The 24565-nt window shown below is 41.1% G+C and overlaps 1 protein-coding gene across 3 annotated transcripts in view; it reads left to right on the top strand.

The window, feature by feature from the left end:
- TERT (telomerase reverse transcriptase) overlaps positions 1–24565 on the top strand; it is a 53401-nt gene that overhangs the window by 5419 nt on the left and 23417 nt on the right. For 2 of the 3 annotated variants that reach the window (XM_019540348.1, XM_019540342.1), the window contains exons 2-10: positions 2084–2276; positions 4763–4952; positions 5823–6005; positions 7670–7831; positions 8239–8334; positions 14931–15016; positions 16986–17099; positions 19544–19615; positions 21903–22094. In XM_019540348.1, coding sequence (XP_019395893.1) covers positions 2084–2276; positions 4763–4952; positions 5823–6005; positions 7670–7831; positions 8239–8334; positions 14931–15016; positions 16986–17099; positions 19544–19615; positions 21903–22094 — 1288 coding nt within the window. The remainder of the gene's footprint in view (positions 1–2083; positions 2277–4762; positions 4953–5822; positions 6006–7669; positions 7832–8238; positions 8335–14930; positions 15017–16985; positions 17100–19543; positions 19616–21902; positions 22095–24565) is intronic. The other variant, XR_002102119.1, reaches the window with a different exon arrangement.

A 24565-nucleotide genomic window follows, 5' to 3' on the forward strand; every position in this document is an offset into this window, starting at 1 on the left:
TAAAGGTGCAGTGGGCTGAAAACTACAGGGATGGTGGCCCCTGCTGAGGCCACAAAGCCTGCCAAGTTTCAAGGACATAAGTGCAGGGGTTTGAGGGAAACTGCACCTCAAGCTGCGGACAAGCAAAACTCATGACATAGGTGACACTGTGTGTGTTAATGCGCAGCAGGGTGAAAGCTGCAGGGATGGTAGCTCCTGCTGAGGCCATATGAGAAATTTCATTGATTCCCCATTATACCCTATGGCCGGATCTCTGAGGTGGCTCCAAAGTGTCGGAGCCGCTTTGGCCGGATCAAAGCGGGAACCCAGTCCAGAGCTCTGGATGGGATCACTGCCATCTGAAGTGGCTGGATTGAACAGCTGCCTACTCGCACAAGCCTACTAAATGTATATTGTAGCCTATGGTGTATTAAATTCAAAGTTCATTTGAAGCAGGTTTGTTTTTAAAAAGGAAAACGTAATTATAATTTAATTTAAAAAAACTAAAAACCAATTTAAAATTTGAAAAACCCATCTTTTTATTTTTTTTTTTTATCAATTTTTATCCACCCTGCTTTGGTTAGATTGGAAAATACATTTCTAGAAATGGAGGCAAACATTTTGAGTGGTTGAAAGTTCTACTAAAATCTTTCTTCCTTACAGTATTTCTGAATCTCCTCCACAGAACCTCTGATAGCATCTTATTCTTTGGTCCCTCTCTGGTCAGCCCTAAAACATGTGCTTGACTCCTAATGAAGTCACGTTCAGGCTTAGAGTTTTAAACACATAAGTTCTTTGCTAAATTAGGACCTCTTGTCTCCTTGAGTAGCTGCTTCTTGCCCATCTCCTGTCCCTTTTCTGTTTCGTAATACTGATGTATACATCTGTTGTCAAGTATATAACTTCTTATTTTCGTATGTATATTTTATTGGTTGCATATTATAGCTGTTGTTCATTTTAAGACTTTTCTAAAGTTTTTTGTTTTGTTTGTTTTTTTGCCTCCTGCATGTTACCTGAACTCTGCTGAAACTTGCTTTATTTTTTTTCCTTTATGATAGTTTCCTACCAAGCTCAAAGCCCTCTGGTGTAAGGTGCAGTACATGCATATAAGCATATATGTCCCTGCCCTGAAAAGCTTAAAACCTATATAGATAAATAGTAGCTGAGAAGAAAAGACTATACCCTCTTTTACAGTTGGGGAGACTGAATTTCACCCTAGATTTTAAAGCATGCTACAGAAATTGAATTATAAGTTTAACAGGAACGAAAAACAGGTGTCCTATGGCTGAGTTCATGTTTCTGTAGGAATCTTACCTTATTTTAATGGATCTACCATATTGTATTAAAAATTGATTTTGAATTAATTTGAAGATATTTCTGGTGGACACTGTGAATCCAGCATTGCAGAGCAGCATTTTTAGTTGCCTTCGTTCTGTCACTGCCAATAATGTCCCTCCAGGTATGACTTTGATGGTGGTCAGATAAGATATGGTGTGGAAAATAAGTGAGAGATAATTTGCTCTGGGCATTAAAATGCTACACTGCCTTAAGGCTCACTTAAAACATTTTTATTGGCATGCAGTTAGACAGAGTGACCACAAACAGTTCTCTGTCTTTGTACAATAGAACCTAAATCATTCATATTCAGTTGGCTTGCTATGCACTTAATTTGCCAAGACTGTTGGCTCCGGCTTTGTCTTCAAATTGCATCATTTTTCCATTCAATAAAAGCCAAAGCAGATAGCTGAAGCCCTTCAGTGGTCCTATGCAGCTGTTGTACCCTGTATAGCCTTGCATATTTTGTAAATCTTCATCTTTGCAGAAGAGTTTAAAACTGAACCCTACAAAATATCCAGGTTCTACTGTATGCAGTGTGACCCAAGCTTAAAGTCTGCCTAAGTGGGGTTTAGGCTAATTGGAGGATCAGTTGCTGTATAATTGTTTTGCTGTTTTTCTCCTCTACTTTCCTCCACCCTCTTATGTCCTGAAGCGTGAAAAAAGGTTATGTGTATATGTGCTAATTTTTCCTATTTCTCTTAAGCAATTTACCAAGTATAATCGACTGTTACCAAGTATAACTGAATTTGATTTCTGCTTCTTGAAGGTGGTCGCGTTCCTGTCTGCGAACACCATTTCCGGGAAGAACTTTTGGCAAAATTCCTGTACTGGCTGATGAATGCCTATGTCATAGGGCTGTTCAGATCATTTTTCTATATTACTGAAACCATGTTTCAAAAGAACATGCTTTTCTTCTACCGGAAGGTTATTTGGAGCAGGTTAGAGAACATTGGAATTAGGTATGTATTGTAAAGTTAAGTCTAGTATTAATACGTTACTGTCTCTCACAATATAAGAACCAAGGGTCACAAAATTACATGAGTAGGCTTAAAAATTTTTTAAAAAATGAAGTTTTTTTCACATGGAGTATAAACAAAGGGTGGAACTCATTGCCACGAGATGTTGTGGAAGCTGACAGTTCAGCCAGATGCAACAAAAGGGATTGGACAAATTCTTGGAGGAAAAGTGCAACAGTAGCTATTGAGCATGGGATAGGAGTGAAGGGTGCAGCCTGTGAATTAGCACTTCCTTGACCTTAAATTTCAGAGGCTGTAAGAGAGAGAGGAAAATCCCTGGTCGTGCTTTGTTCACTCTCCCTTTCAACATCCATTCTCTGCCGTTGTGTGATATAGGATACTGTGCAAGATGGACCTATGGTCTGACCCAGTAAATGGCAGTTCTTATATTATGTAAAATCTGGGTATATTATATTTTACAAAGTAAGGATACATTTCTATCTTTATTATTGCACTTTTGTCCCTTTCTTTTGTTCACTTAGTTTTTTGGGGAAAAATCATTTTTGAATGCTTTGTCATGTCAAAAGTGACTTATATGAGGAAGCTGATGGTTTTCTACCCATTTTTGATCTCTCCGAGAGGGGTTCGGGCTAGGAGAGAGATATTTCAGATGTTCATAGGAAAACAAAAATATCTTGCTGCTAGATAAGTCAAACCTATGTACTTTTATTTATTTTGAACAAAAAAAAATGCAGCCAAGTCTCATAGAATAAGCTTGTAGGGAGGAAGTTGGAAAACAAAAACACTTCAGGAAAGGTTCAGTTTTAACTAAAACTGCACGTGAAACTATATAATAATATGGTATTGCACTGTGGGAGTTCAGAGTATAACAACTCAGCTTTTGCATTTTTATGAAGTCATCAAGTTTGAAAGTTGTAGTGTTTCCCACAGTGTGTTTCCAAAACTCAATATTGGGGCTTTTTTTATGTTTTTAAACGAGGGATGCTCAATCTCTAGTGTATGCGTCAGATCCAACCCCTGGTGCTTTGACATCTGGTCCAGAGGGCTTCCCACAAGTCCTAATATTTGGTGGTGAGGGAATGGTGGCTGCCCCCCTAATGACAGATTTACAAATCCATGGAGAGCCCCACAGGCCAGATAGCATGGTCATACATGCTAGATCAGGCCCACAGGGTAGCTTGGTGCTTGATCAGGTGTGTTACTGGTGTGCAGGGTGTGGCATGGGGCATCAGAGCCCAGTTCCAGCACATGGGGCCTAATCTGGTCTGCAGACCAGTCCCATTCTCTGGCCTATTGGATGAAAAGTTTAAGCATCACTGATTTAAACAAATGAAGTGTTTGCTTTACATCCCTTGTTAATGCAATATTTAAATAGGTAATTTTCAGCATTAAAATCAGGAACTGAAAAGTCTAATGTCAAAGTTAATATAACTACATTGTGCACATATAATTTCAGTTAATATATGCTGAAGTTAATAGATTAGTTCTTTGGGGCAGCGACTTTGCATAAGTGCTGGTACAGCATCCAACCCAGTGGGCTTCTTTTCATGGAGGGAATTACTGCACTATAAATATATTTAATAACAACAGAGTCTTACATTTAGCTAGAGGCATTGCTAGGGGAGGCTTGAGGGTGGCTATAGCCATACCAAAATTTGCCTTAGCGCCACGCCCCCAGCGCAGAGGTGAAAAGTAAATTCTAATTGCAACAACAAGTCAACGGCTCTCACTGTCAGCTGCAGCGTTTTTACAGGGAGTCCTTTATACAGTATGTTACTGTGAAACTGAGTATCTTGTGATAAATAATAAATATTAGCATAATCTCATAGTATGTCACATGATAATAGGTTGGAGGTCAACGATGTGATAGGGTGAAGCAGCAAAGTTGAGTTATCTACGGTTTTTTCCCCAGAAGTTTGCATTTGTTTATTGTTATTGTCAATATTCATTGCCTTATTTTTTCCTATTGATTTTCTGTGAATAAATGTTGCACTAGAGAGCTGCCATAGAGATTAAGTTAAAAACCAATCTGTTTGCATGCCGTATATATTTTTATTTTCCTTTTGCAGATAACATAGATAAAACATGTTTAAGTGGGTATTGTTAAAAAAATAAAAATGAATATGTTTGGCCAGACCCCTAATTTTCTTTCCAGCCCACCTTGGCCCCTCCCCACCCCCCAGGAAGAGGCTAGCAGCTGCATTTAGCATAGCTTTCCAGTCTGTAGTAAGTCAGAAATACAAATAATATTGTTTTTACATTATTTAGAAACATATGATGGTATGAAGTTAAAAATACATCATTGTTATCTTCGATTATCCATTGGCATATCTTTCACACAGGTAATTGAATATCTGTGGCTATCTTCTGAGAAAAATATTAAGGTTCAGTACATATACAAAAAATAAAACATTTGTAATTTACTGCATTTTGGTTTATTTAAACCTTAATGTCCATTTATATTTTAGAAACCATTTTGCCAAAGTGCATTTGCGTGCCTTATCTGCAGAGGAGACTGAAGCTATACAGCAAAAGAAATATATTCCTGCAGCATCAAAACTCCGGTTCATCCCCAAAAGAAATGGATTACGACCTATAGTAAAAATGGACAGTTTTGTTGGCTCAAAAAAGTTTAGCAAGGGAAGGAGAGACAGGAAGGTCACTATATTCTATATTGGCTCACTTTTTTTTATTTTTGCCATATGTAGCTAATGCCAAAGGAGGGTGTATCTACAAACCTAAACACAACATTACTTATTATATCTAATTACTAATTTGATGTCAAATTAAGGTTGCATGGGGCATCTGATTTCTGGTTTGTTATGACTCCAGTATTTCAGTCTACAACTGTACATGTTTTTAAAATGTATTTTGTTTTAATGTACTAATGTTGTATAAAACACCAAAATTAAAATAGCTTTGTTTTGCAGTCTAAGCTGGTTTAGATTTCAAAGCTTTTTATTTAAACCTGTAACTGATTTTTCGTTTAATTGCTCTGAACCAAAATAGCCATTTTCTGTCTACTTTAGTGAGCATGACCATTATGCCACTGACTTAGGGAATGGGTAAGATCTCCTTTTCTACATATAAATGTTGGAGGGTACAAACTCCCCAAGATCTAAGGCTGGCAAGAGAAGGGAAAATAAAGGGAGGCAATTTGTGTTCCTTGTGGGGTAAGGAAAGCTCATAATTTCATCATTATTGAACAGCCACATCTGGCACATCTTAGATGTTGTTTGCTGGTTTCACTGGAAGAAGTGTACAACTCTGCAGGAAAATGTTTGCGATAAAGTACAGAAGTAATAACCTTGAGGTTATTTTTGTGATGTTTGTGATGAGTGAAGTACTGAGGCTTGTTGTGTAGCACAGCTGACAAAAAAAATCACAAATACAAATCCCTTCTCCTCCCAGTGCATTGTGGGTGTTAGAGATGGTTAGAGACCCAAGTACACATCTTTTATGTCTGTAAGTAAAATGTAAATATCGTGTGAAAGGTAACATTTTGAGTCTGTTTTTTATTTCCCTTAGGCTCATTATTTCAACACTCGACTTAAAAACCTGTTTAGTGTTCTGAATTATGAAAGTACTGTAAACTCTAGTTTCCTGGGCTCCTCAGTGTTTGGGAAAGATGATATATATAAGGTGTGGAAGAATTTTGTTTCCAAAGTTCTTGACTCGAATGACAGAATACCTCACTTTTATTTTGTAAAGGTAAGTATGTTTTCAAGTATATTGTCTTTCCTCTGTTCAAACTGATCTTCATTTGAACAAGAATGAAGATTTTAATTACATTGGATTTGTCTCTTCAACAGTGAGCTATTAAAACTTTTTTATTAGCCATAAGTTGAGACCACGATTCTTTCAGTGAAAGCTAATTTTGCTACTAATTCTGAATATAGTACAGAGAACTGTTTTTATTACATTCCTCTGTCTCCATAGTGCTGCCTTTCTCTTTTTATCTGGTGTTCTTTATTTCAATCCTCCATTCAGCTTTTGCTAAAATAAAATTATTTTGGCAGTACATGCAATTCTTAGCTCAGGAAATAACCCAACTATTTTGAATTGTAGATGTGCTTTTATTAGCTTCTGGCATCTTGAGTGTAAGGGAAAATCAGATTATGTGAACTGCCTACATTTGAGATTTTTTTTTAATGTAAATCTGGGACTTGAGAAACTTGCCAGACACATTTTAGTTGGAAAGCTCTGTTGACAATATGCCTGTTTGAAAGATGACAAAGATGATGACATTCAGGGGTAGTGTTCTGTACCCCACAACTTTTGCTACTGCCTCCCCCCCTTCTTATTCAGAGGCTTCATTTTTCTTCTCTGCCTCCAGCTAATATGTTTCTTGGGTGGAGTTGAAGTTTCTTACCTGGCTGTCCTACTGCTTTTAGAGCTAGGGCACCCCAACTTCCTTCTGGTGCCTGCTGGCAATTGCAAGTATAACCCCATGCATCTTTCTCTCCCATCCTTTCAAGACTTCTCTACTTAAGATGTTATACACCTGTGACAACTTACAGATAAGATAGTTTATACTTTAGCTGAAGCAGCAGAGACTCAAGTTCTTAGTGTGGAAGCTTGCAGTGTAGTATGCCCGAACTCCACTCAACCTGATGGTGGTAGTAGCTGCACAGTGTTTCAGAGGGAACTATCTTGTCTTATCTTTTGACTGTTTCCTGAGAATAGCTGCTCTTCTTGCTTTTTGTGCATCTCATTGCTTTTGCGAGCAACTACAGTGAAACAGATTTAGTTCCTGCCACTTGCCCCGCAGGCCACAAGCAGCAGTGATACCAGCCTGTCAAATAAAGGCGAAGTAAAGATTGTTCCTTGAATAGAGCTAGTTGGAGTCGCAGCAACTAGCTATCTGTAGGCTTCAGGGGACATTGTACATATTGCTTTTATAGCCATAAAGTCTAGAAATTATTCTAAAAATAGATACAAAACTGTTATAATGTATTTAGGTTGCTGAGTCAGACATTCTAAAGCTAAATCTTGAGTTTTAATCTTGCTTTACATGAGATATTTCTATATTCATTATCATATTTTTTTAACAATGCAGGTTGTTATGCAACTTAAATCTAAGTATCATTGCTATCTCATATTAACAAAAGCTTAAATGATGGTTTGAGCGTCTCTTTTTTTGTCAGGGGAAGTTACTCCTTTCTGAAGAGTAACAGAGTAGATTATTCCATATAAACAACATCAGGTCATTTTTCCTCTCTTTCTCACTGAATCAGGCTAGATGGGTCAATTAACGTCTTCACACCTATAAGTTCTGTGCAGTTTATCCTTTTACTTTTTCTCCTCTACAAAATGGCATTGTTGAGAAGTAGCATAACAAGGGAGTGAATAACATTTTTTTCCTTTCATTTCAGGCTGATGTCTCTGGGGCTTATGATACCATTCCTCATGATAAACTGGTGGAAGTGATCTTACAGATCCTAAATCCTGAGGAGAGAACAACCTATTGCATACGACGCTATGCAGTGATTAAAATGTGTACAAATGGACAAATCAGAAAATACTACAGAAGACATGTATGACTAATTGTTTGCATCTTGACATTCTTCTGCACTAGTAATGTACTGGTTTATACCTTTTTAAATAACAAGTCTCTCTTTCCATTATGTTGTTACTACATGCAAAGTGGTACTTAAAATACATGGAAGGTTTTGTGATCAGGCCTCTTCCCTGGAGTGCCTGTGCAAGGAGAAAAATCAGTGTTAACCTCTTTCCTAATGAGCTGCTATTGCCTATTTCATGTTATGATAAGATGTAAGATTGTGATAACAAAAAACTTCTTAAAACTTTTAAAGAACTGCACTGTTTTATAGGTATGCCTGGAAGATAATATCTGGACTAACGTTCTGGGTGTTTGTTTTTTCAGCACAAAATTTGGGCCATTAACTGAAAATATCCATTTATATCTTTCTCTGATACATAGGTTGCTACTTTCAAGGATTTTATTTCATACATGGGACCATTTGTGTCCAGTCTGCAAGAGAGTACTTCACTGGAAAACGCCATAGTCATTGAACAGGTAATGGTTAAAAGATTCTCTCTATTTCTTCATCAGCAGTAGAAAGCCAATGAAATGTATTTCTTATTCATGTGTCATAGGTGGAGCCGGTAGTGTTAATGTTACCTATCACAGATGCTTGTGTTTGATTTGCATATGTGATAGGCCTTTGATATTTAGCCCGCAGGCCTTGGAATGCCTTTCTTTTGTCCTATGAAACTTCATTTATCTTTTGCCAAAACAGACCTGTGGTAGTACGTACAATAAAACAAAGCCCCTTCAAATCACTTAATGGATGTTCTAAAGCTGGGCTGCTGCTACTTCAAAGTTATGATCAGTAAGATGGGCTTACTGGGAATGCCAGGGACCTGGAGGAGCAGGGAGAAGACCAGACTGGGCTCCCCCCACATTTGTTCTAGCAGTCTATCACCCCCATGCTGGCAGGGCCTTGTGTCCCATGTGGTTCCTGGGGGAGAGGGAAGGAAAGATGGGCTGGGTTCCAGTGTCCTTTCATCTCCCTTGGTCCCTAGTCTGCCCCTCATTTGAGAAAACGGCTTTTTCCCACTGCTAGCAATTATAGTTATTATTCTTGCCTTTGCTGTTCTGCAGTGCCACCTGTTCAACTTTAAAACCTATTGATTCCTCATTCTGTGGGGCTGGAGGACCTTAGACTGTTCATAATAAAATGTGTTAATTTCCTTCCAAAACAAAATCAAGCATGTAAAACTGGTTCTCAAACTTTTCAGCCTCAAGGCACCACCTGGGAAATGCTAGCTCATAGTTTTCATTTGTTTGTTGGCTACAGAAAAATAAGAGTCATTCTTCAGTTGTGAAGAACTGAGAGAGACCACACGATGGTTTACTATTTAAAATCTATGTATTTATTTTGTGAATTGCACACTTAGAAGAATCTTGCGGCACCCTGGTTGAGAATCACAGGCTGAGCCATTAATGCATTTTCTTAAACAAGTACAACATTTGGGTTCATAATCGCTGGTTGTGAATCACTGGTGTAAAATAACATATGATTATGCACACATATAACACCCTAAAACCTACCTTAAAACATAGGGGTGCATCAATAGAGATTTTCTGGGCCGATACTGATGGCTGATTTTTAAGGAGCCATATCTACTGATCCGATTCCGATATGCAGCCAGGCAGCTTGGAGACCAGCATCGTGCTGAGAAGCCTGTTTTGGGAGGGGCAAATCAAGGCCCCTGTGTTGAGAGAGGGAGTGGAGCTGAGGCAGGTGCTGCTCAGCCAGGGCAGGGCACTGGAATGCAGTATGGAGGGGGCATGTGTCTCCCTGGATCTGTGCAGACAAGAGCAGGCTGCCGCTGGGGCTGGGCCTGCACCAGGCTCTTCCCAGTGTGGGGGGGGAGAAGCTGAGCCAGGGATGTGCTCAGGGCTAGCAGTGGTGGCGCTGGGAAAGGGCTATGGGGGGAGGGGGTGTAGCCACCCCAAAACTCACTGTAGCTCCCCTCCCAGTGCTGCTGCTGCCTGCCCCAATCCCCCACTGGGAAGAGCCTAGCCCGTAGCAACAGCCCACCCACACCCTGCACAGATCTGGAGCTTGTCCAGCCATCCCCCCCTCTGTACTCCCTGGTTGAGCTGCAGTGCCTGTCCTTCCCCACTCCCTCCCTCACTGCATGGGACTCAATCTGCTCCCCCCCCCAGCCTACACCCCTTCCCTTCCCCCACAACAGACTCATTAGCCAGATGCTGCTTTCCAAGTTCCTGGGCTGTGCTTTTGGCCACCTGCGTGCTGTGCTTCAGTTGCACGCATGCACAGGGCATTTATCAGCCACATTGTCTGCCATATCAGGCAAAAAAATGATTTCTCATGCTCTCAATTTTTCCTATTTCCCTGCCGATCCAATATGGGACCAGTGTATTAGTGCACCTCTATTAAAAACAAAGTTGGGTCCTTGGAAATAAGAAAGCCTCCACCTTGATGATTGAGGTGTGCTCATAAACTGGCAATCTCTCCTCTTCTTTCTATAGCAATATATTTGTTTCATAGCCATAGATGCTATTAACTTTTGCTGTACTGACAGAGTAGGGCTAAGGCAGTTGCAATGCCATAAATGTGTATTTCTTAAGGATACACTTAAGAATTAACTCTGTATTTCCTGGTTGTATAGTGTTGTTTAAGAATCTGTAAACTCATAACAGCTAGGTACAATTTTTATAACTTAGAAATGAGTTTTTAAATGCACTTCAATATAGCAATACATACAATATCAATTAAAGTTAGCTGTATGGAAATATTGAAGTTTCTTTCATTTTATCTTTCTAAGTTTGAACAAAGACAACTAAGACAATTACGCTGACTGTTTTCCATACTTGAATTCACTTTTATTTATTTAGGAAACGTTCTCTGCTACTTTTGATCAGTAGATGGCCCTGGATAAAAATTTTCTGTATATTGGAGCCCTGACAGATGTTGTGTGGTGTGATTTAATGTAGCAGCATGCCAAGCAGTCAGCCAGTTTGTGGTGGGGCAGGGTGGGGGCCTTGCAAGCAGTGGCTGCTGTCGCACCCCATGCTGCCTTCCTGCGGCCTGCCACATGGCTCCGCAGGCAAGCTCTGTGGCCGCATGGCTCCTCATGAAAGTGGCTCAGAGCAGCGATGCTCCTCTTCAGGCTGCACGCAAGCCTCCTGTCCGGCCGGGGTGGGGGTTTGCACGTGACACCACTTGCCTGTGGAGTCATGCGGAAGGCAGTGTGGGGCAGTGTGGCGACCGCTATGTGAGGCCCTGCCCAACCGGCCAGGCGGCTTGTGTGTGGCCCGCAGAGGGGCCCTGCTGCCCTGTGCCGTTTGCCTGCAGAGCCACTGCACCACCACTGCCATGCCCAGTGCTGCCTCCCCATGGCCAGCTGCATGGCTCCGCAGGCACAGCTCCGCAGCTGCGTGGCTCTGCAGGCAATTGGGACACGGCAGTGGTGGGTGGGGTAGCGTCGGTTGTGGCTGCCATGTGTGAGCCGCCTCTTCCAGCCAGTCAGGCAGCTTGTGTGTGGGGCACTGCTGCTCTCGTCCCCCGGCCCTGCTCCTGGGAGCAGACATAAATGCCTCCCCCACAATTCTTGATCTGGCCCCCCCCAGCTCCTTCCCTTCCCTTCCCCTCACACACACTTACCTGTTGGTGTAGAGGGAGGATGGGGCTGTTATGGGGAGAGTGAGGGGTACCAGCATTGCCAGGGTGATTGTGGGTGGGGCTTTAATTTTAATCATGGAATTTGCAATTTTTTTTATCAGAGAATTTGCGGTATTTTTATCAGGGAAAACCAGGATCCTTGTTGATATGTCATTAGACTTCTCCCTGTTTTCCTTCTAGGCTATGGGTACTAATCCCCCTCACTCCTCCCTCTCTCCTGCCTGCTCTGCTGCCTTCTGATTCCTGCTGGTACACTCCCTTCCCCCACTTCCCTGCCAGACTGTGCCTCCTGGAGCTAAAGGAGAACCACTAAGCTGACTGGTTATCCCTGCACTTAACAGTCAAACGATTAATCATTTGACCTTTCATGTCCCTACGTTCCACAGGATTGGGGCTTGTGAGCTGCAAGTTTGATGCTCCATGCAGGGGTCTGCTTGAGACCTTTTACAAGATGGGTTGACACAAGGATTCACCATAAAAATGGCAACCCATAGAGGCATATGACCATCCCATCAGCAGCATTTTGGTAATGGTCATAGTAGAAATACAGTAAGAGTAAATGAAGAGGAATACCATTCAGTTGAAATGGCATTGGTCACAACAGACTCATCCATGCTTGTCTGATGAAGCTCATTCTCAGGATATACAAGGTTGGGGCTTGCACAATCTGCAACAACCTGAACTGCATGGAACATCCTGGGGCTTCAGGCCCTGCACTGGGTACTGAGATCCCTCTTCTATTCCTGTAATTTCCTAATAACACAATATTCTTCCTTCTCTCTGCTGTCTCCCTGCCACTTTCTCTGACCTAATCCCCACCTGTGCCAGACAGTGTGAATCCTTTTCCTCTCTTTTGCAGGAATTCCCTGTATATCTCTAGCTCATCCATCTTACCCTCTTCCTTTTATTGCATGTCCACATTCCCAGTTGCCTCTTAGTCCAGTCCTCCACTCCCCTCTACTTCCTCTTGCTTCTCCCAGAGACTCCTTTTCTGTTTCTAGAGTCCGCCCCTTCCATAATCCTCAGTTGATACCTCCTGAGGTAAGTCAATGCTGTATTTTTTTTTAATTCTATATTTTGACAGTTCAGGTTTCACTAGTGATGAATCAGCTCTAAAACTCAAAACATGGACATTAAGAATTAAGGGGGAAAGTTGCCTATATTCCTTGTCTTTCATATTGCACAGAACCTTCAACTGCTAATAATCCCTCCTCCCCACTTGAATACCCTGTGTATGCAAAACAAATTAAATTGGGATTCATCTAGTGTAAGACCTCTGTTCCTCTGACCTCAGGTGGTCTTGTACTGTCAGATTGGCAGGTGTGCTTATTATATAAAAAATGCATATAGTATTGAAGTATTTCTTCATTATTCCTAAGTACTGACCAAATCAATTCACCCACCTTGAGCATAGACAGATGTCCAAAAGGCACCAGACCGCCAAAGGTTAGTGCTGACTTAGTTAAGGAGCACTTGGAAGGGCTGGATGGGTACAAGTCAGCCGGCCCAAATGACCTCCATCCATGGGTGCTGAAGGAATTGGCCAGTATCATTGCTGAGCCACTGGCACAGCTGTTTGAACTTTCATGGTACTGTGGCCAGATCCCTGAGGACTGGAAAAAGGCCAATGTGGTGCCCATTTTTAAGAAGGGGAGACAGATGAGCCAGGTAACTTTAGGCCAGTCAGTCTTACTTCTATCCCTGGGAAAATACTGGAAAAAATCATCAAAGAGTGCATTTGTGAAGGCCCAGCAGAGGAAATGTTGCTGAAAGGAAACCAGCATGGATTTGTCACAAGTGGATCCTGCCTAACAGAACTTATAGCATTTTATGACCAGGTCACACACTGCCTTGACACAGGAGCTGAGGCTGATCTCATCTACCTGGATTTTAGGAAAGCCTTCGACACAGTTTCACATCCTATTCTCATAGGGAAGCTAGCAGACTGTGGAGTAGATGCTTACACAGTCAGGTGGGTGGCTAACTGGCTTAGGGACCGCACCCAGGGACCTCTCTCACCCCCCACGGGTCATTCTCAGCCAGGAAGGAGGTGGGCAGTGGGGACCTGCAGGGTTCAGTCCTTGGACCGGTGTTATTTAATAACTTCATCAGCGATTTGGACAAGGGTGTGGAGAGCTCCCTCTCCAAGTTCACAGATAATACAAAGTTATGGGGCAAGGTTAACACACCGGAGGGCAGGGAGCAGATACAGGCTGACCTGGACAGGTTGGATCAATGGGCGGAATGAAATGGAATGCAATTCAACAAAGATAAGTGTAAGGTACTCCTCCTAGGAAGGAGGAATCCCCAGCACACCTACAGGTTGGGAGATGATCTCCTCTGCAGCTCAGCAGCTGAGAGAGATCTTGGAGTCAGAGTTGACTCCAAGATGAACATGAGCCAGCAGTATAGCAAGACCATCAACAAAGCCAATTGCACCTTGTATATTAGCAGATGCATGATCAACAGATCAAGGGAGGCGATGCTCCCCCTCTATGCAGCATTGATCAGGCTGCAGTTGGAGTACTGTGTCCAGTTTTGGGTGTGGCACTTCAAGAGGGACACGGAGGATCTGGAGAGGGTTCAGAGAAGGGCCACTTGCATGATTAGTGGCCTCTGTGAAAGACCCTACAAGGGGAGGTTGAGGAATCTGGATCTCTTCAGCCCTCACAAGAGATGTCTGAGGGGAGACCTTGTAGCTGCCTATAACTTCATCAAGGGAAGACAACAGGGAATTGGTGATGCGCTATTTACCAGAACACCCCAGGCAATACCTAGGAATAATGGGTGCAAACTAGTGAAGAGTAGATTTAGGGTAGACATTAGGAGGAAATTTTTTACAGTAAGGGTGGCCAGAATCTGGAATGGGCTTCCAAGAGAGGTGATCTTCAAGAGAAAGCTTGATAGTCACCTGGCTGGGGTCATCTGACCTCTGTCTTATTTCCTGCCGGGGCAGGGGGTTGGACATGATGATCCATTGTGGTCCCTTTTGACCCTACAATCTATGAATCTATGAGTATCTGCGTGTAGGAAGCTGTTTCTGTTAAGGGACGGTAGCTCTTGCTAAATGAAAGTCTTGTCTGTATTCTGAATGCAAAAATTTATTAAAAAATGTTGAACAAATCACTGGGAGCAATAGTGTGAATTAAGCGGGCTTTAAGGTATTTAAAAGACAAGTATGTCAGTATGAGGGGATTATAATAGGTGTGACAGTCTGGTAGTATACTATAGAATTACAAGTTATCAGGTATAAAGTACTAAACACAAATTTATGAAACACGCAGATGTTTGTATATGTAGGAAGGTAACTTGCTGCTTTTATTACAGATTTTCAGAGTTGGCTGTTAGGCTTTATTTCAGGAGGTTTACATTGACAACTGGAAATCACACTTAATTTGAAGAGATGCATTTTTTTGAGTTCAGATAAAATCCTGTGTTTATTTGTATTTTATTTTAGAGCCTATCTTTTAATGAGACAAGTTCCAGCCTGTTTGATTTTTTTCTACAAACGATCCGTAACAACATCCTGGAAATTAAGGGCAGGTAAATAAGCTTGTGAAAGGAGGTATCAGCCAGTCTGTGCCTCTGCTCTGTCAACTGGAAGATAGTTTTTTAACTCTTTCATTAGATAGATATTATTTCACCTTTCTTCAAAATGTGGTTGTCATTTGAGTTTAGCGTAAGATCTGTAAAAAAATCAAGTGTCGTGGAACTTAAATGTTCTGCTTCTCACACATGAAGAGGTACAGATAAAAAGCACATTTCTCTCTAGTTTGTAAATAAAAAAATAGTTTCACTTCAAAATTCATGAATGTGCTTTGAAAGCTATTTGAAAAACTTGATATGGTCTTAAGAGATTCAGAATGGCTACAACCAATAACAAGGCAAGGTAAATTTGCACCTTATAGACAAACTAAATAAGAATTGTATTTAGTTATTCTATATGGTGCAGGTCTACCTTGCCTTCTGCTTGACTTCAGACTAACATGACTAATGTCTTTAAACACAATTAGACTTAAAACAGGTTTGCAAGCCTTGTTAAACACTTTTGAAGTGTGCTAAATGTAACTTCCTTTTTCCAGTTGGTCCTATTGACAGAGGCAGACTAGAGGCAAAAATGCTGTTGCAGCAGTTATTAAACAGAGCACTGACTATGAAACCTGAAGAAGCATGTTGTACATTCCAAAGCTTGTCTAGCTTTATCCCAGCTATGCAGTTGGTCCAGTAAGATATCACCCTAAGAAATCCTTGTCTCTACTAAACTAAAATCAGAGACTATTAAGGCTGCAAATGCTGTAATTGCTTGTTTGTGCTCAGTTTAGTTTGGAATGTATTTATGGCCACTAGGTGGCAAATGTGCACTTTATCTACAAAGCAAGTGTTTGCAATCCACCTGCTATTTTAGTCTGAGCTCAGTTAGAAGAGTGGTGCATGTTGGGGTGAAATAGGGTGAAATTATTGACACTGGTCTTGACAGACCTTGGAATAGAAGAGCTTTCCGACTCATATGGCACATCTAGACATGCCAATATAAGGCACTTTAGCCTGATTTAAGGTACATTTAAAGGTGTGTATTTATACATACGTGCCTTTAATGCACCTTACAAATGGCAATTTTAGCCTATTCCTGCCTAAATTGGATACCTGCAAAAGCAGGTATCCAATTTAGGCGGGAATAGCTAAAGCACATTAACACACATGTAGATGCGTTAACACTGTGTATGGACTGATTTGGAACTAACTTTGGTTCCATGTCAATCCACACACGTAGTTAACGTGCTTTAATGCGTGCTCATGTAGACATGAGCCTAAATCGCCTTCATGCACATTAAGATAATGCACATTAAATTTAGGCGTGCCTAAATGCGCATATAGACACACCCATAGGCAGTTCTTTAAATTTTTGGTTTATATGTTTTCTCCAAATAAAGGTGCAATGACAGTTTTCATGGGAGTTTTAGAGAGCTCAGCATTTTATAAATTATAATAAAATTAAAATACATAGTTATTTTTTTTTTTGCAATTTTCAGTTTCCCATCTAAGCTAGAGTTACTTTTTTCCCTGAAACTTTGACAAGTGTATGGGACCCTTTAATATGACCTTGAACTCTGTGACACATGCCACATGTTTACAAAGGAATACTGATAGTAAGCCATTACAATCAAGATATGTCTAAACATTATAGCAAGGTTCAACAGAAAAAATTACTACCTCCTTGTATTTCCTTCAAATTGGTCCAGTTCTATTGCGTTTCCAGGAGAGTTTCAGGCAAGGTGTTTTCCCTTGTGTTGTCAGCATCACTGTGCCCCTCAGTACATGAATCCAGAATTCATGACTGTGAGGTTCATATCCTTTCTGATTTTAGGTAAGTTACTCAGAGCAGTTTAGTATTCAGAAATGTGCTTTACTTACTGTTTTAATAGCCTATACCTATAAAATTATAGGTTAACTTCAAGTGGCTAACTGAAGCTTGCTATGACCAGTTTTGATTTACATATTTCTTATTTACTAGGTGCTATTTACAATGTTGTGGAATTCCACAAGGCTCCATTTTATCAACTCTGCTCTGCAGTTTATGCTATGGAGATATGGAAAACAAATTGTTATGTGGAATACAGCAAGATGGGTAAGGAACCATTTTGTACTTGGTTTATTTGCTTATCCCAAGCTATATTATGCTCTGTATATTTGTTCTGAGACTTGCTTAGAGTTCGGACATCCACACACACCTCTAAGTGAATTATGATCCACACACCCTAAATTAAAAGAAAAAAAATGATGGTATATTAGTTAATATTTGCTCAGGCCAACATGGGAAAGTATATTAAAAAGTCATAAGTATGTGTTGCATTGCTTTTGATTTCAGGAAAGATACATGCACGCTGGAGTGAGGGGAAGCCCCCTTTGATAATGTTTTTCTTCAAAGAGCTTGCACTGGGGAGTTATTGGTGGCTTGGGAGTTGCAATCCAAGTATCCCTGGATTAGAATAAAATGCACTATGGTTGGAATGATCTCCTGCAGTAATTCAGAGTAATGTAGTGCCTAGACCTCTCTCATGGTAGGCTCAAACAGTTTGCTTGAGCACCCTGCATATTTGTGGAGTGACTGCCAATCGCGTTCTTGATATATTATAGAGTGGTTTGAGAGTTTGCCTTTATTAGATCTTAATAAAATGATTGTGGAACCTTAAAAGTTTAATGTTAGTAGAATTTTCTCAAGAACCCAAACCTGAACCTGGAAATCCTCAAGAGAAGCTGTAAAGTAACTTTCACTGTGCTCTTTACTGAGATTTTATTCTTCTATAGTCTTTTTGTGTAGAGGATCCCAACCATTCATTGTCCAATACTTAGTTGTATACTTTTTTCATGCAGCAACATTAAACTGATCGATATTTTACCATGCTTACCTTTTCCCTTTCCATGCAAGAGCTCCAGTTTCACTAGTTATATGGGTAACACTCTAACTCTGCCCCTGCCATTTAAACAGTTGGCCACCCCATTTGATCTTTGCCCCAAATCCTCCTAGCTCCTAGATATTCTCAGTACCTCAGAGCCAGGATAGGTCACCCTTTTCCATCTGTGGGCCAGAATAACCCACCCTGGGCGAGAGGTGGGCATGCTCTAGGATCCAATTACCACTGCTTGCCCTCTCAGCAGCACAGGGAAAATGCCTGCAGTTGACAACTGTCCCTGCAGCAGCATGGGGAGTGGGAACACAGCCAAACCCCACATCCCTTCCAAATGTCTCCAAAGCCCCACTTCTGCTGGCTGGATCCAGTGGCTCTATGGGCTGGATTCAGCTTCTGGGCTGTATGTTGCCTGACCGCTGCCTCAGAGGGCCAGGCTCTTTCTAAAGAATGGGAATCAATTTCCTCAAGTATGTCATTTAAATATTGTCTTAAGTGCATGATCAAGGATTTTTAATGCTACGTTTTATGTTATTTATAAGAAAAACCAAATCCATATGATGGCATAATTGCTGTGTTGTTAATACAGTTGAGCAAGTGGGTGACTTTTTGTTATAGGGTGAGGTAAGCAATATGGAGACAGCTGCAGCTTTTTAAGGATTAGCTCTAGTCTGTGGGTGCTTGTAACAGCATTTTCCTCCAGCCACAAAGATTCCCTAATTTATAATTCATTTGGAAAGGTTGTGCTGATACCAGGTTTTGAGCCTAACTATCCATCTTTCCTCTTTAAGAAATTGTTAGTAAAATTGTGAAAAGTTGCATGCTGATCTTTGAGGTGAAATTGTCTCTATAGGAATTATCACCCTTTCTGTTAAATAGCTGTTGAGTGTAATGGGTAGTCAGAAGTTTACATGTTGATTTGATGGGCAGTTTGAGAGTTAAAAGACAGATCTTTTTAAAGATGTTTGAATGTCTAAAGATACAGATAGCTGCTGCTGCTAGTTCTTTTTCTTAAAAAAATATCCTCCTAGGTGCCTTTCTACATAATTTAAATATTTTTTAAAAAGTCTGGCCCTTAGCCTGAGTTTTCAAAGAAATCTAGGAGAATTTGCCTCCCTACTTCCTTTTGAACTTGTACACAGACTAGATAAGAATTAGTACTGGATGGAAAGGCTAGAAAATCTGAAATTCTCTACCTAGAAGAAAAGTAATAGAACTGTTGACAATACGATATACTCCTCCAAACTGATCAGTGAACCTTACGTTATGTTCTGTTTATGTTGCCATGTTGTGACTGTATTTGATATTTTGTCCCAGCTACATGTATGGGCCCGTGCATTATGTCAGACTACAAGATATTCCTTGATTCATGAATTCTGTAGGGGTGAAATGACCTTATTAAAATTCAGTACATGTATGTAAAGAAAGTTTACAGCCCTACTGGTGCCTTATTTAAAAAAAAAAAAAAAAACTTGGGGGGAAGATAAAGGTATTTTAATGGAAATTTTATATTGTCGCATTGGATATCATGTTGCTCTTTTATGAGTTTACTGAGAGAAACTGAGAATTATAATAGTCCATAGCTTGTAACTTTGATGAAAAATTGAAAAGAAGAATGTCCATATTAAATATATAAATATATTATATTATTATTTAATTTCAGAGTGCTTATACGGTTAATTGATGACTTTTTGCTGGTCACTCCTCACTTACTACAAGCCAAAAATTTTCTGAGGTATGTCATCAAAGACATGTTTCAAGTATTAATATTCCTTAACTAGCGTTCTTTAACTCCCTTTATAGAAATAGATGTATTTTATTGACTAATATTCAGGTACTATAATGAATACATCTTCTTATACAACCAAATGCACTCCCCCAAATACTTGTACATAAGGATACCCTTGCTGCAGTGGGTGTGCATGCACCTTAAGCACACGAGCTCAGAGAGCTTTTACCTCAGCAGTACCTTTACAATGCACCCTTGATTTCATGCTTCATGCCCCAGTGATAATGGGCGAGGTATGATCCTTGCTTTTCAGCTCCTCTCAGATGCTTTGGATTGATGTGCAAAATGAGGCAGGGGTTCTCTGAGCAGAAACTCTTGCATGTAATGAATGTTTCACCAGAAAAGGCTTTCTTTTGCCTTTTTCTTTTCTAACCATCTAATTTTGTGTGAAATTCCATATGTGCAGTGACCATATTCTTAAAATCAGAACCAGGAACACTTACATAGGGGAAAATTGTATTTATTTTTTTAGCACTGTAAAAAACAAACAACAAAGATAAAAGTCCATATTTTTTTAATCTGCTCTTGCAGATTTAATGTGTTGCATTGCTTGTGATTTTGAATCAAACTGACAGTTTTTCAGAGGTTTTCCCCTGCCACTTAAGAGTTCTGAATTTATTTATTTCTAAACACCAAGCATGTGCCATTAATGTCCCCCATCAGCTTAAAAAAAACAAAAAAAAAGAAAAGCTTTGATTATATTTATGGTCACTAAGTTTTGGGATTTTTTTTCACTGCAAACATTACACCTACATGCTTGATCCACTGTACTGTACTGGTGAACAAAGAGCACATGTTTCTTCTACTCTCATGCTGTTGTATACTGATATCTGGTATATTACATTGTATTACCTGACATTTCCTAGATCTCTTTCAGTTACCTATGCCACTGTTGATAAAGAATCCTTTGTGGCCTTTAGTTTAATTTTAAATTAAAGCTACTTTACCCTGCCCCAGACCTTCACTGTTCTTCAGGTTTTTGTGTGAGCTGTTGGGGCAAAGTTTAGTTATCTACAGCCAGAGGGGAAGGGGACATATGAATTAATTGGTACTACTGAATGAGTTATATTCATGCTCCCTTCCTACTATGGAGAAGAGCAGAGGTAACTTTTAAATTTGACAACTGTTTACACTGTGCTACAGTATCCAGGATCTGCTTCTGTGTTGTCTTTAATAGACATTATAGCTTGATAGTTCTGCTAATCTGGTATTTGTGGTTTAAACAAGTGTAGAGTTAAGGTTTTAATGGTTCTAAACACTGAAAATGTTTCTGTTGCTATGAAAGAGAGAGAGAGAAATGTTAAGGTAGCTTTCAGAAGCGTTTAAACAAACTTAACGTGCTTGAATATTTTTACATTGTCTTGTGTCTGCGTATTTTAGGATTTTCTTTTATTAATCACTGTAACTTTTTATTGACAAGGTCTTTTTTTAACTTAAGTACATTCCACTTCTGGCATTTTTGGCTGTATGTGCTCAGCTAAGGACTTTATGCAGGGGTTTTCAATCTTTTTTAGTTTAAGTATTCCTGGTGGCTGGATGCTGAGCAGGAGGAGGGATGGGGGTAGCGTGCACTGGACACCAAGGGGCTGGGGCAGGTCACACACAGACAAATGCTGAGCCATGGCGGGGCGGGGAGGGCCACTGAGGGGCAGGGAGGGGAGGGCGGGTGGTTAGCACACAGCCGGACTTGGAGCAGGGTGGTGGGGACCACGGGCAGGTGGGGACAGAGCGCTGCTGCCTCCCAGGAGCACGGACAAGGAAACTCACCGGGCTGGGCTGTGAGGGCAGCAGTGCCCCTCTATGAGGATGGGGAAGCTCACTGGGCTGGTGTGTGGCAGCAGCGGCTGCCTGGTGCAAGCTTCCCCACCCTGCAGAGGGGCGCTGCTGCCCTTGTTCCACACTGGCCCTGCTCCCGGGAGGTGGCGGCACTCCGTCCCTGCCCATCCACATGTACCCCCTAGGACCTGTCCGTGTACCCCCGGTTGACAACCCCTGCTTTATAACAACCTTTCTTTGTAATTTGTAATATTTTCTTTTGCATTTTTCCCAAGTTTCTCTTGTTGCATGCAAGTTCTTTCCAGTGTTTTCAGTAACCCCAAATACATATAGTAATTGGAGTTTTGTTTTTCACCAACTTGTAGCCATAACATTTTTGCATCTTTTTTGACAAGTTTCAGGATAACAATACCTCTCTTGTAGTTCATTTTGGCTAACATCTTATTGTCTGATTTAGGACTCTGGCAGCAGGAATTCCTGAGTACGGCTTCTCAGTAAACTCCGGTAAGATGGCGGTGAATTTTCTAGTTGATGATGATGATATCCCAGGATGTTCCCAGTTCAAACAGTTACCAGATTGCCGTATGTTCCAGTGGTGTGGTTTATTACTAGATACACAGACCCTTGAGATTTACTGTGACTATTCCAGGTAAATGTAGATGCTGGATAAACTTTCTAGTATAAATACATGCTACCTGAAATATGCAGGTGAATACCAATATATGGTATTGGTGAATTCACTGCAAAGTTAATCTGACAATTTTGCTTCTTGTGTGGTGTATTAGAACACTGTTGTGCCAAACAAGCTATGTTAATCTTCACCCCATTCTGATCTACTAGTTTAAATCTGACACAGGTCATCATAGAACATTAGGGTTGGAAGGGGCCTCAGGAGGTCATCTAGTCAAACTGCCTTTTCAAAGCAGGATCATCCTCAACTATATCATCCCAGCTAGAGTGTTGTCGAGCTGGCCCTTAAAAAGCCTTCAAGGATGGAGATCCCACCACCTCTAACTTGTTTCAGTGCTTCATCATCCGCCTCGTGAGAAAGTTTTTCCTATCGTTCAGCATAAACCTCGGTTGCTACAACTTGAGACCATTACTCCTTGTTCTGTCATCTACCACCACTGAGAACAGTCCAGATCCATCCTCTTTGGAACCCCCTTTCAGGTACTTGAAGGATGCTATTAAATCCCCTCTCAGTCTCCTCTGCTGTAGACTAAATGAGCCCAGTTTCCTCGGCCTCTCATAAGTCATGTGCCAGAGCTCCTTAACCACTTTCATTGCTTTCCACTGGAATTACTTCAGCTTGTCCACATCTTTTCTGTAGTGGGGGGCCCAAAACTGGACACAGTACTCTAGATGTGGTCTCACCAGTGCAGAGTAGAAGGGAAGAATAATTTCCCTCAATCTGTTTGCAGTGCTCCTACTAATGTAGCCCAGTATGTTGTTAGCTTTCTTGGCAACAAGGGCACAGTGTTGGCTCATATCCAGCTTATTGTCCGTTGTAACCCCCAGGTCCTTTTCTGCAGAGTTGCTGCTTGGCCAGTCAGTCCCTAGGCTGTAGCAGTATATGGGATTCTTCCATCCTAAATGCAGGACTCTGTACTTGTCCTTGTTGAACCTCATGCATTTTCTTTTGCCCCAATCCTCCAATTTGTCAAGGTCTCTGAATCCTAGCCCTACCCTTCAGCATATCTACTATACCCCCCAGCTTGGTGTCATCCATAAACTTGCTGAGGGCGCAATCTTGTAGACTCTTAATGAAAATATTGAACAAAACCAGCCCTGGGACCTACCCCTGGGGAACTCTGCTTGATACCACGTGCCAGCTAGACATTGATCCATTGATTACTACTCTCTGAGCTCCATGATCCAGCCAGATTTTTATCCACTTTACAGTATATTCATACATTCACCTTATAGTACATTCAACTCGTATTTCCTCAGCTTGCTTGCAAAAATGCTGTGGAAAATGGTATCAAAAGCCTTGCTAAAGTCAAGGTATGTCACATCCACTGATTTCCCCTCATCCATAGAGCCAGTCATCTCATCGTAGAAGGCAGTCAGGTTGGTCAGGCATGACTTGCCTTTGATGAATCCATGCTGATTGTTCCTAAGCACTTCCTTCACCTCCAAATGCTTAGAAATGGATTCTTTTAGGACCTGCTCCATGATTTTTTCCCAGAACCGAGGTGAGTCTGACTGATCTATAGTTTCCTGGATACTCTTTTTTCCCTTTCTTAAACATGGGCACACTATGTATGCCCTTTTCCAATCATCTGGAACCTCCTCTGATCACCACAAGTTTTCTAAGATAGTAGCCGGTGGCTCTGCAGTAACATGAGACAACTCCCTCACCACCTGTGGATGCATTACATACACCCCAGTGGACTTGTACATGTTCATTTTTTTGGCTAAATAGTCCCTAATTTGTTCTTTCACCACAGAGGGCTGTTCATCTTCTCCCCAAACTATGCTGTGTGATGCAGTAGTCTGAGAGCTGACCTTGCCTGTGAAGACTGAGGTAAAGGCATTGAGTATTTCAGCAGTAGGTCAAGAAGAGCATGGCCCCTAGTTGGTCTCTCCAACACGTGTACCAGGAAGTTGTCTCCAATGGTCTCTAAAAACTTCCTGGATTACCTGTGCACTGGTGTATTGCCCTCCCAGCAAATGTCAGGGTGATCGAAACCCCCCATGAGAACCAGGGCCTGTGATCTGGAAACTTCCAGTAGTTGTCTGAAGAAGGGCTCATCTACCTCATCATCCTGGTCTGGTGGTCTATAGCAGATACCCATAGTGACATCACTCTGACCTTCAACAGGCGTATCTCCCATTTCATATTGGACCTCTGAGAAATCATACAGCTCTTTTACATTATAGCACAACTCCTCCTCTTCTCTCCTATCTGTCCTTCCCAAACAGTTTGTACCCATCCATGGCAGTGCTCCCATCATACGAGCTATCCCACCAAGTCTCTGTTATTCCAGTCACACTGTAGGTTATGTCAGCTGTTATAGTCTGATGGTCACATGGTTTCTAGTACTTAGTTCAGTTTCTATGGGGCAGATGTGTTGGACACTACAACTCCATGCCCACAACTTGAGTTACTTGGTGTCT

The sequence above is a fragment of the Crocodylus porosus genome, unplaced genomic scaffold, assembly GCF_001723895.1.
Source record: "Crocodylus porosus isolate Cpor-Errol unplaced genomic scaffold, CroPor_comp1, whole genome shotgun sequence".
Classification (NCBI taxonomy): Eukaryota; Metazoa; Chordata; order Crocodylia; family Crocodylidae; genus Crocodylus; species Crocodylus porosus.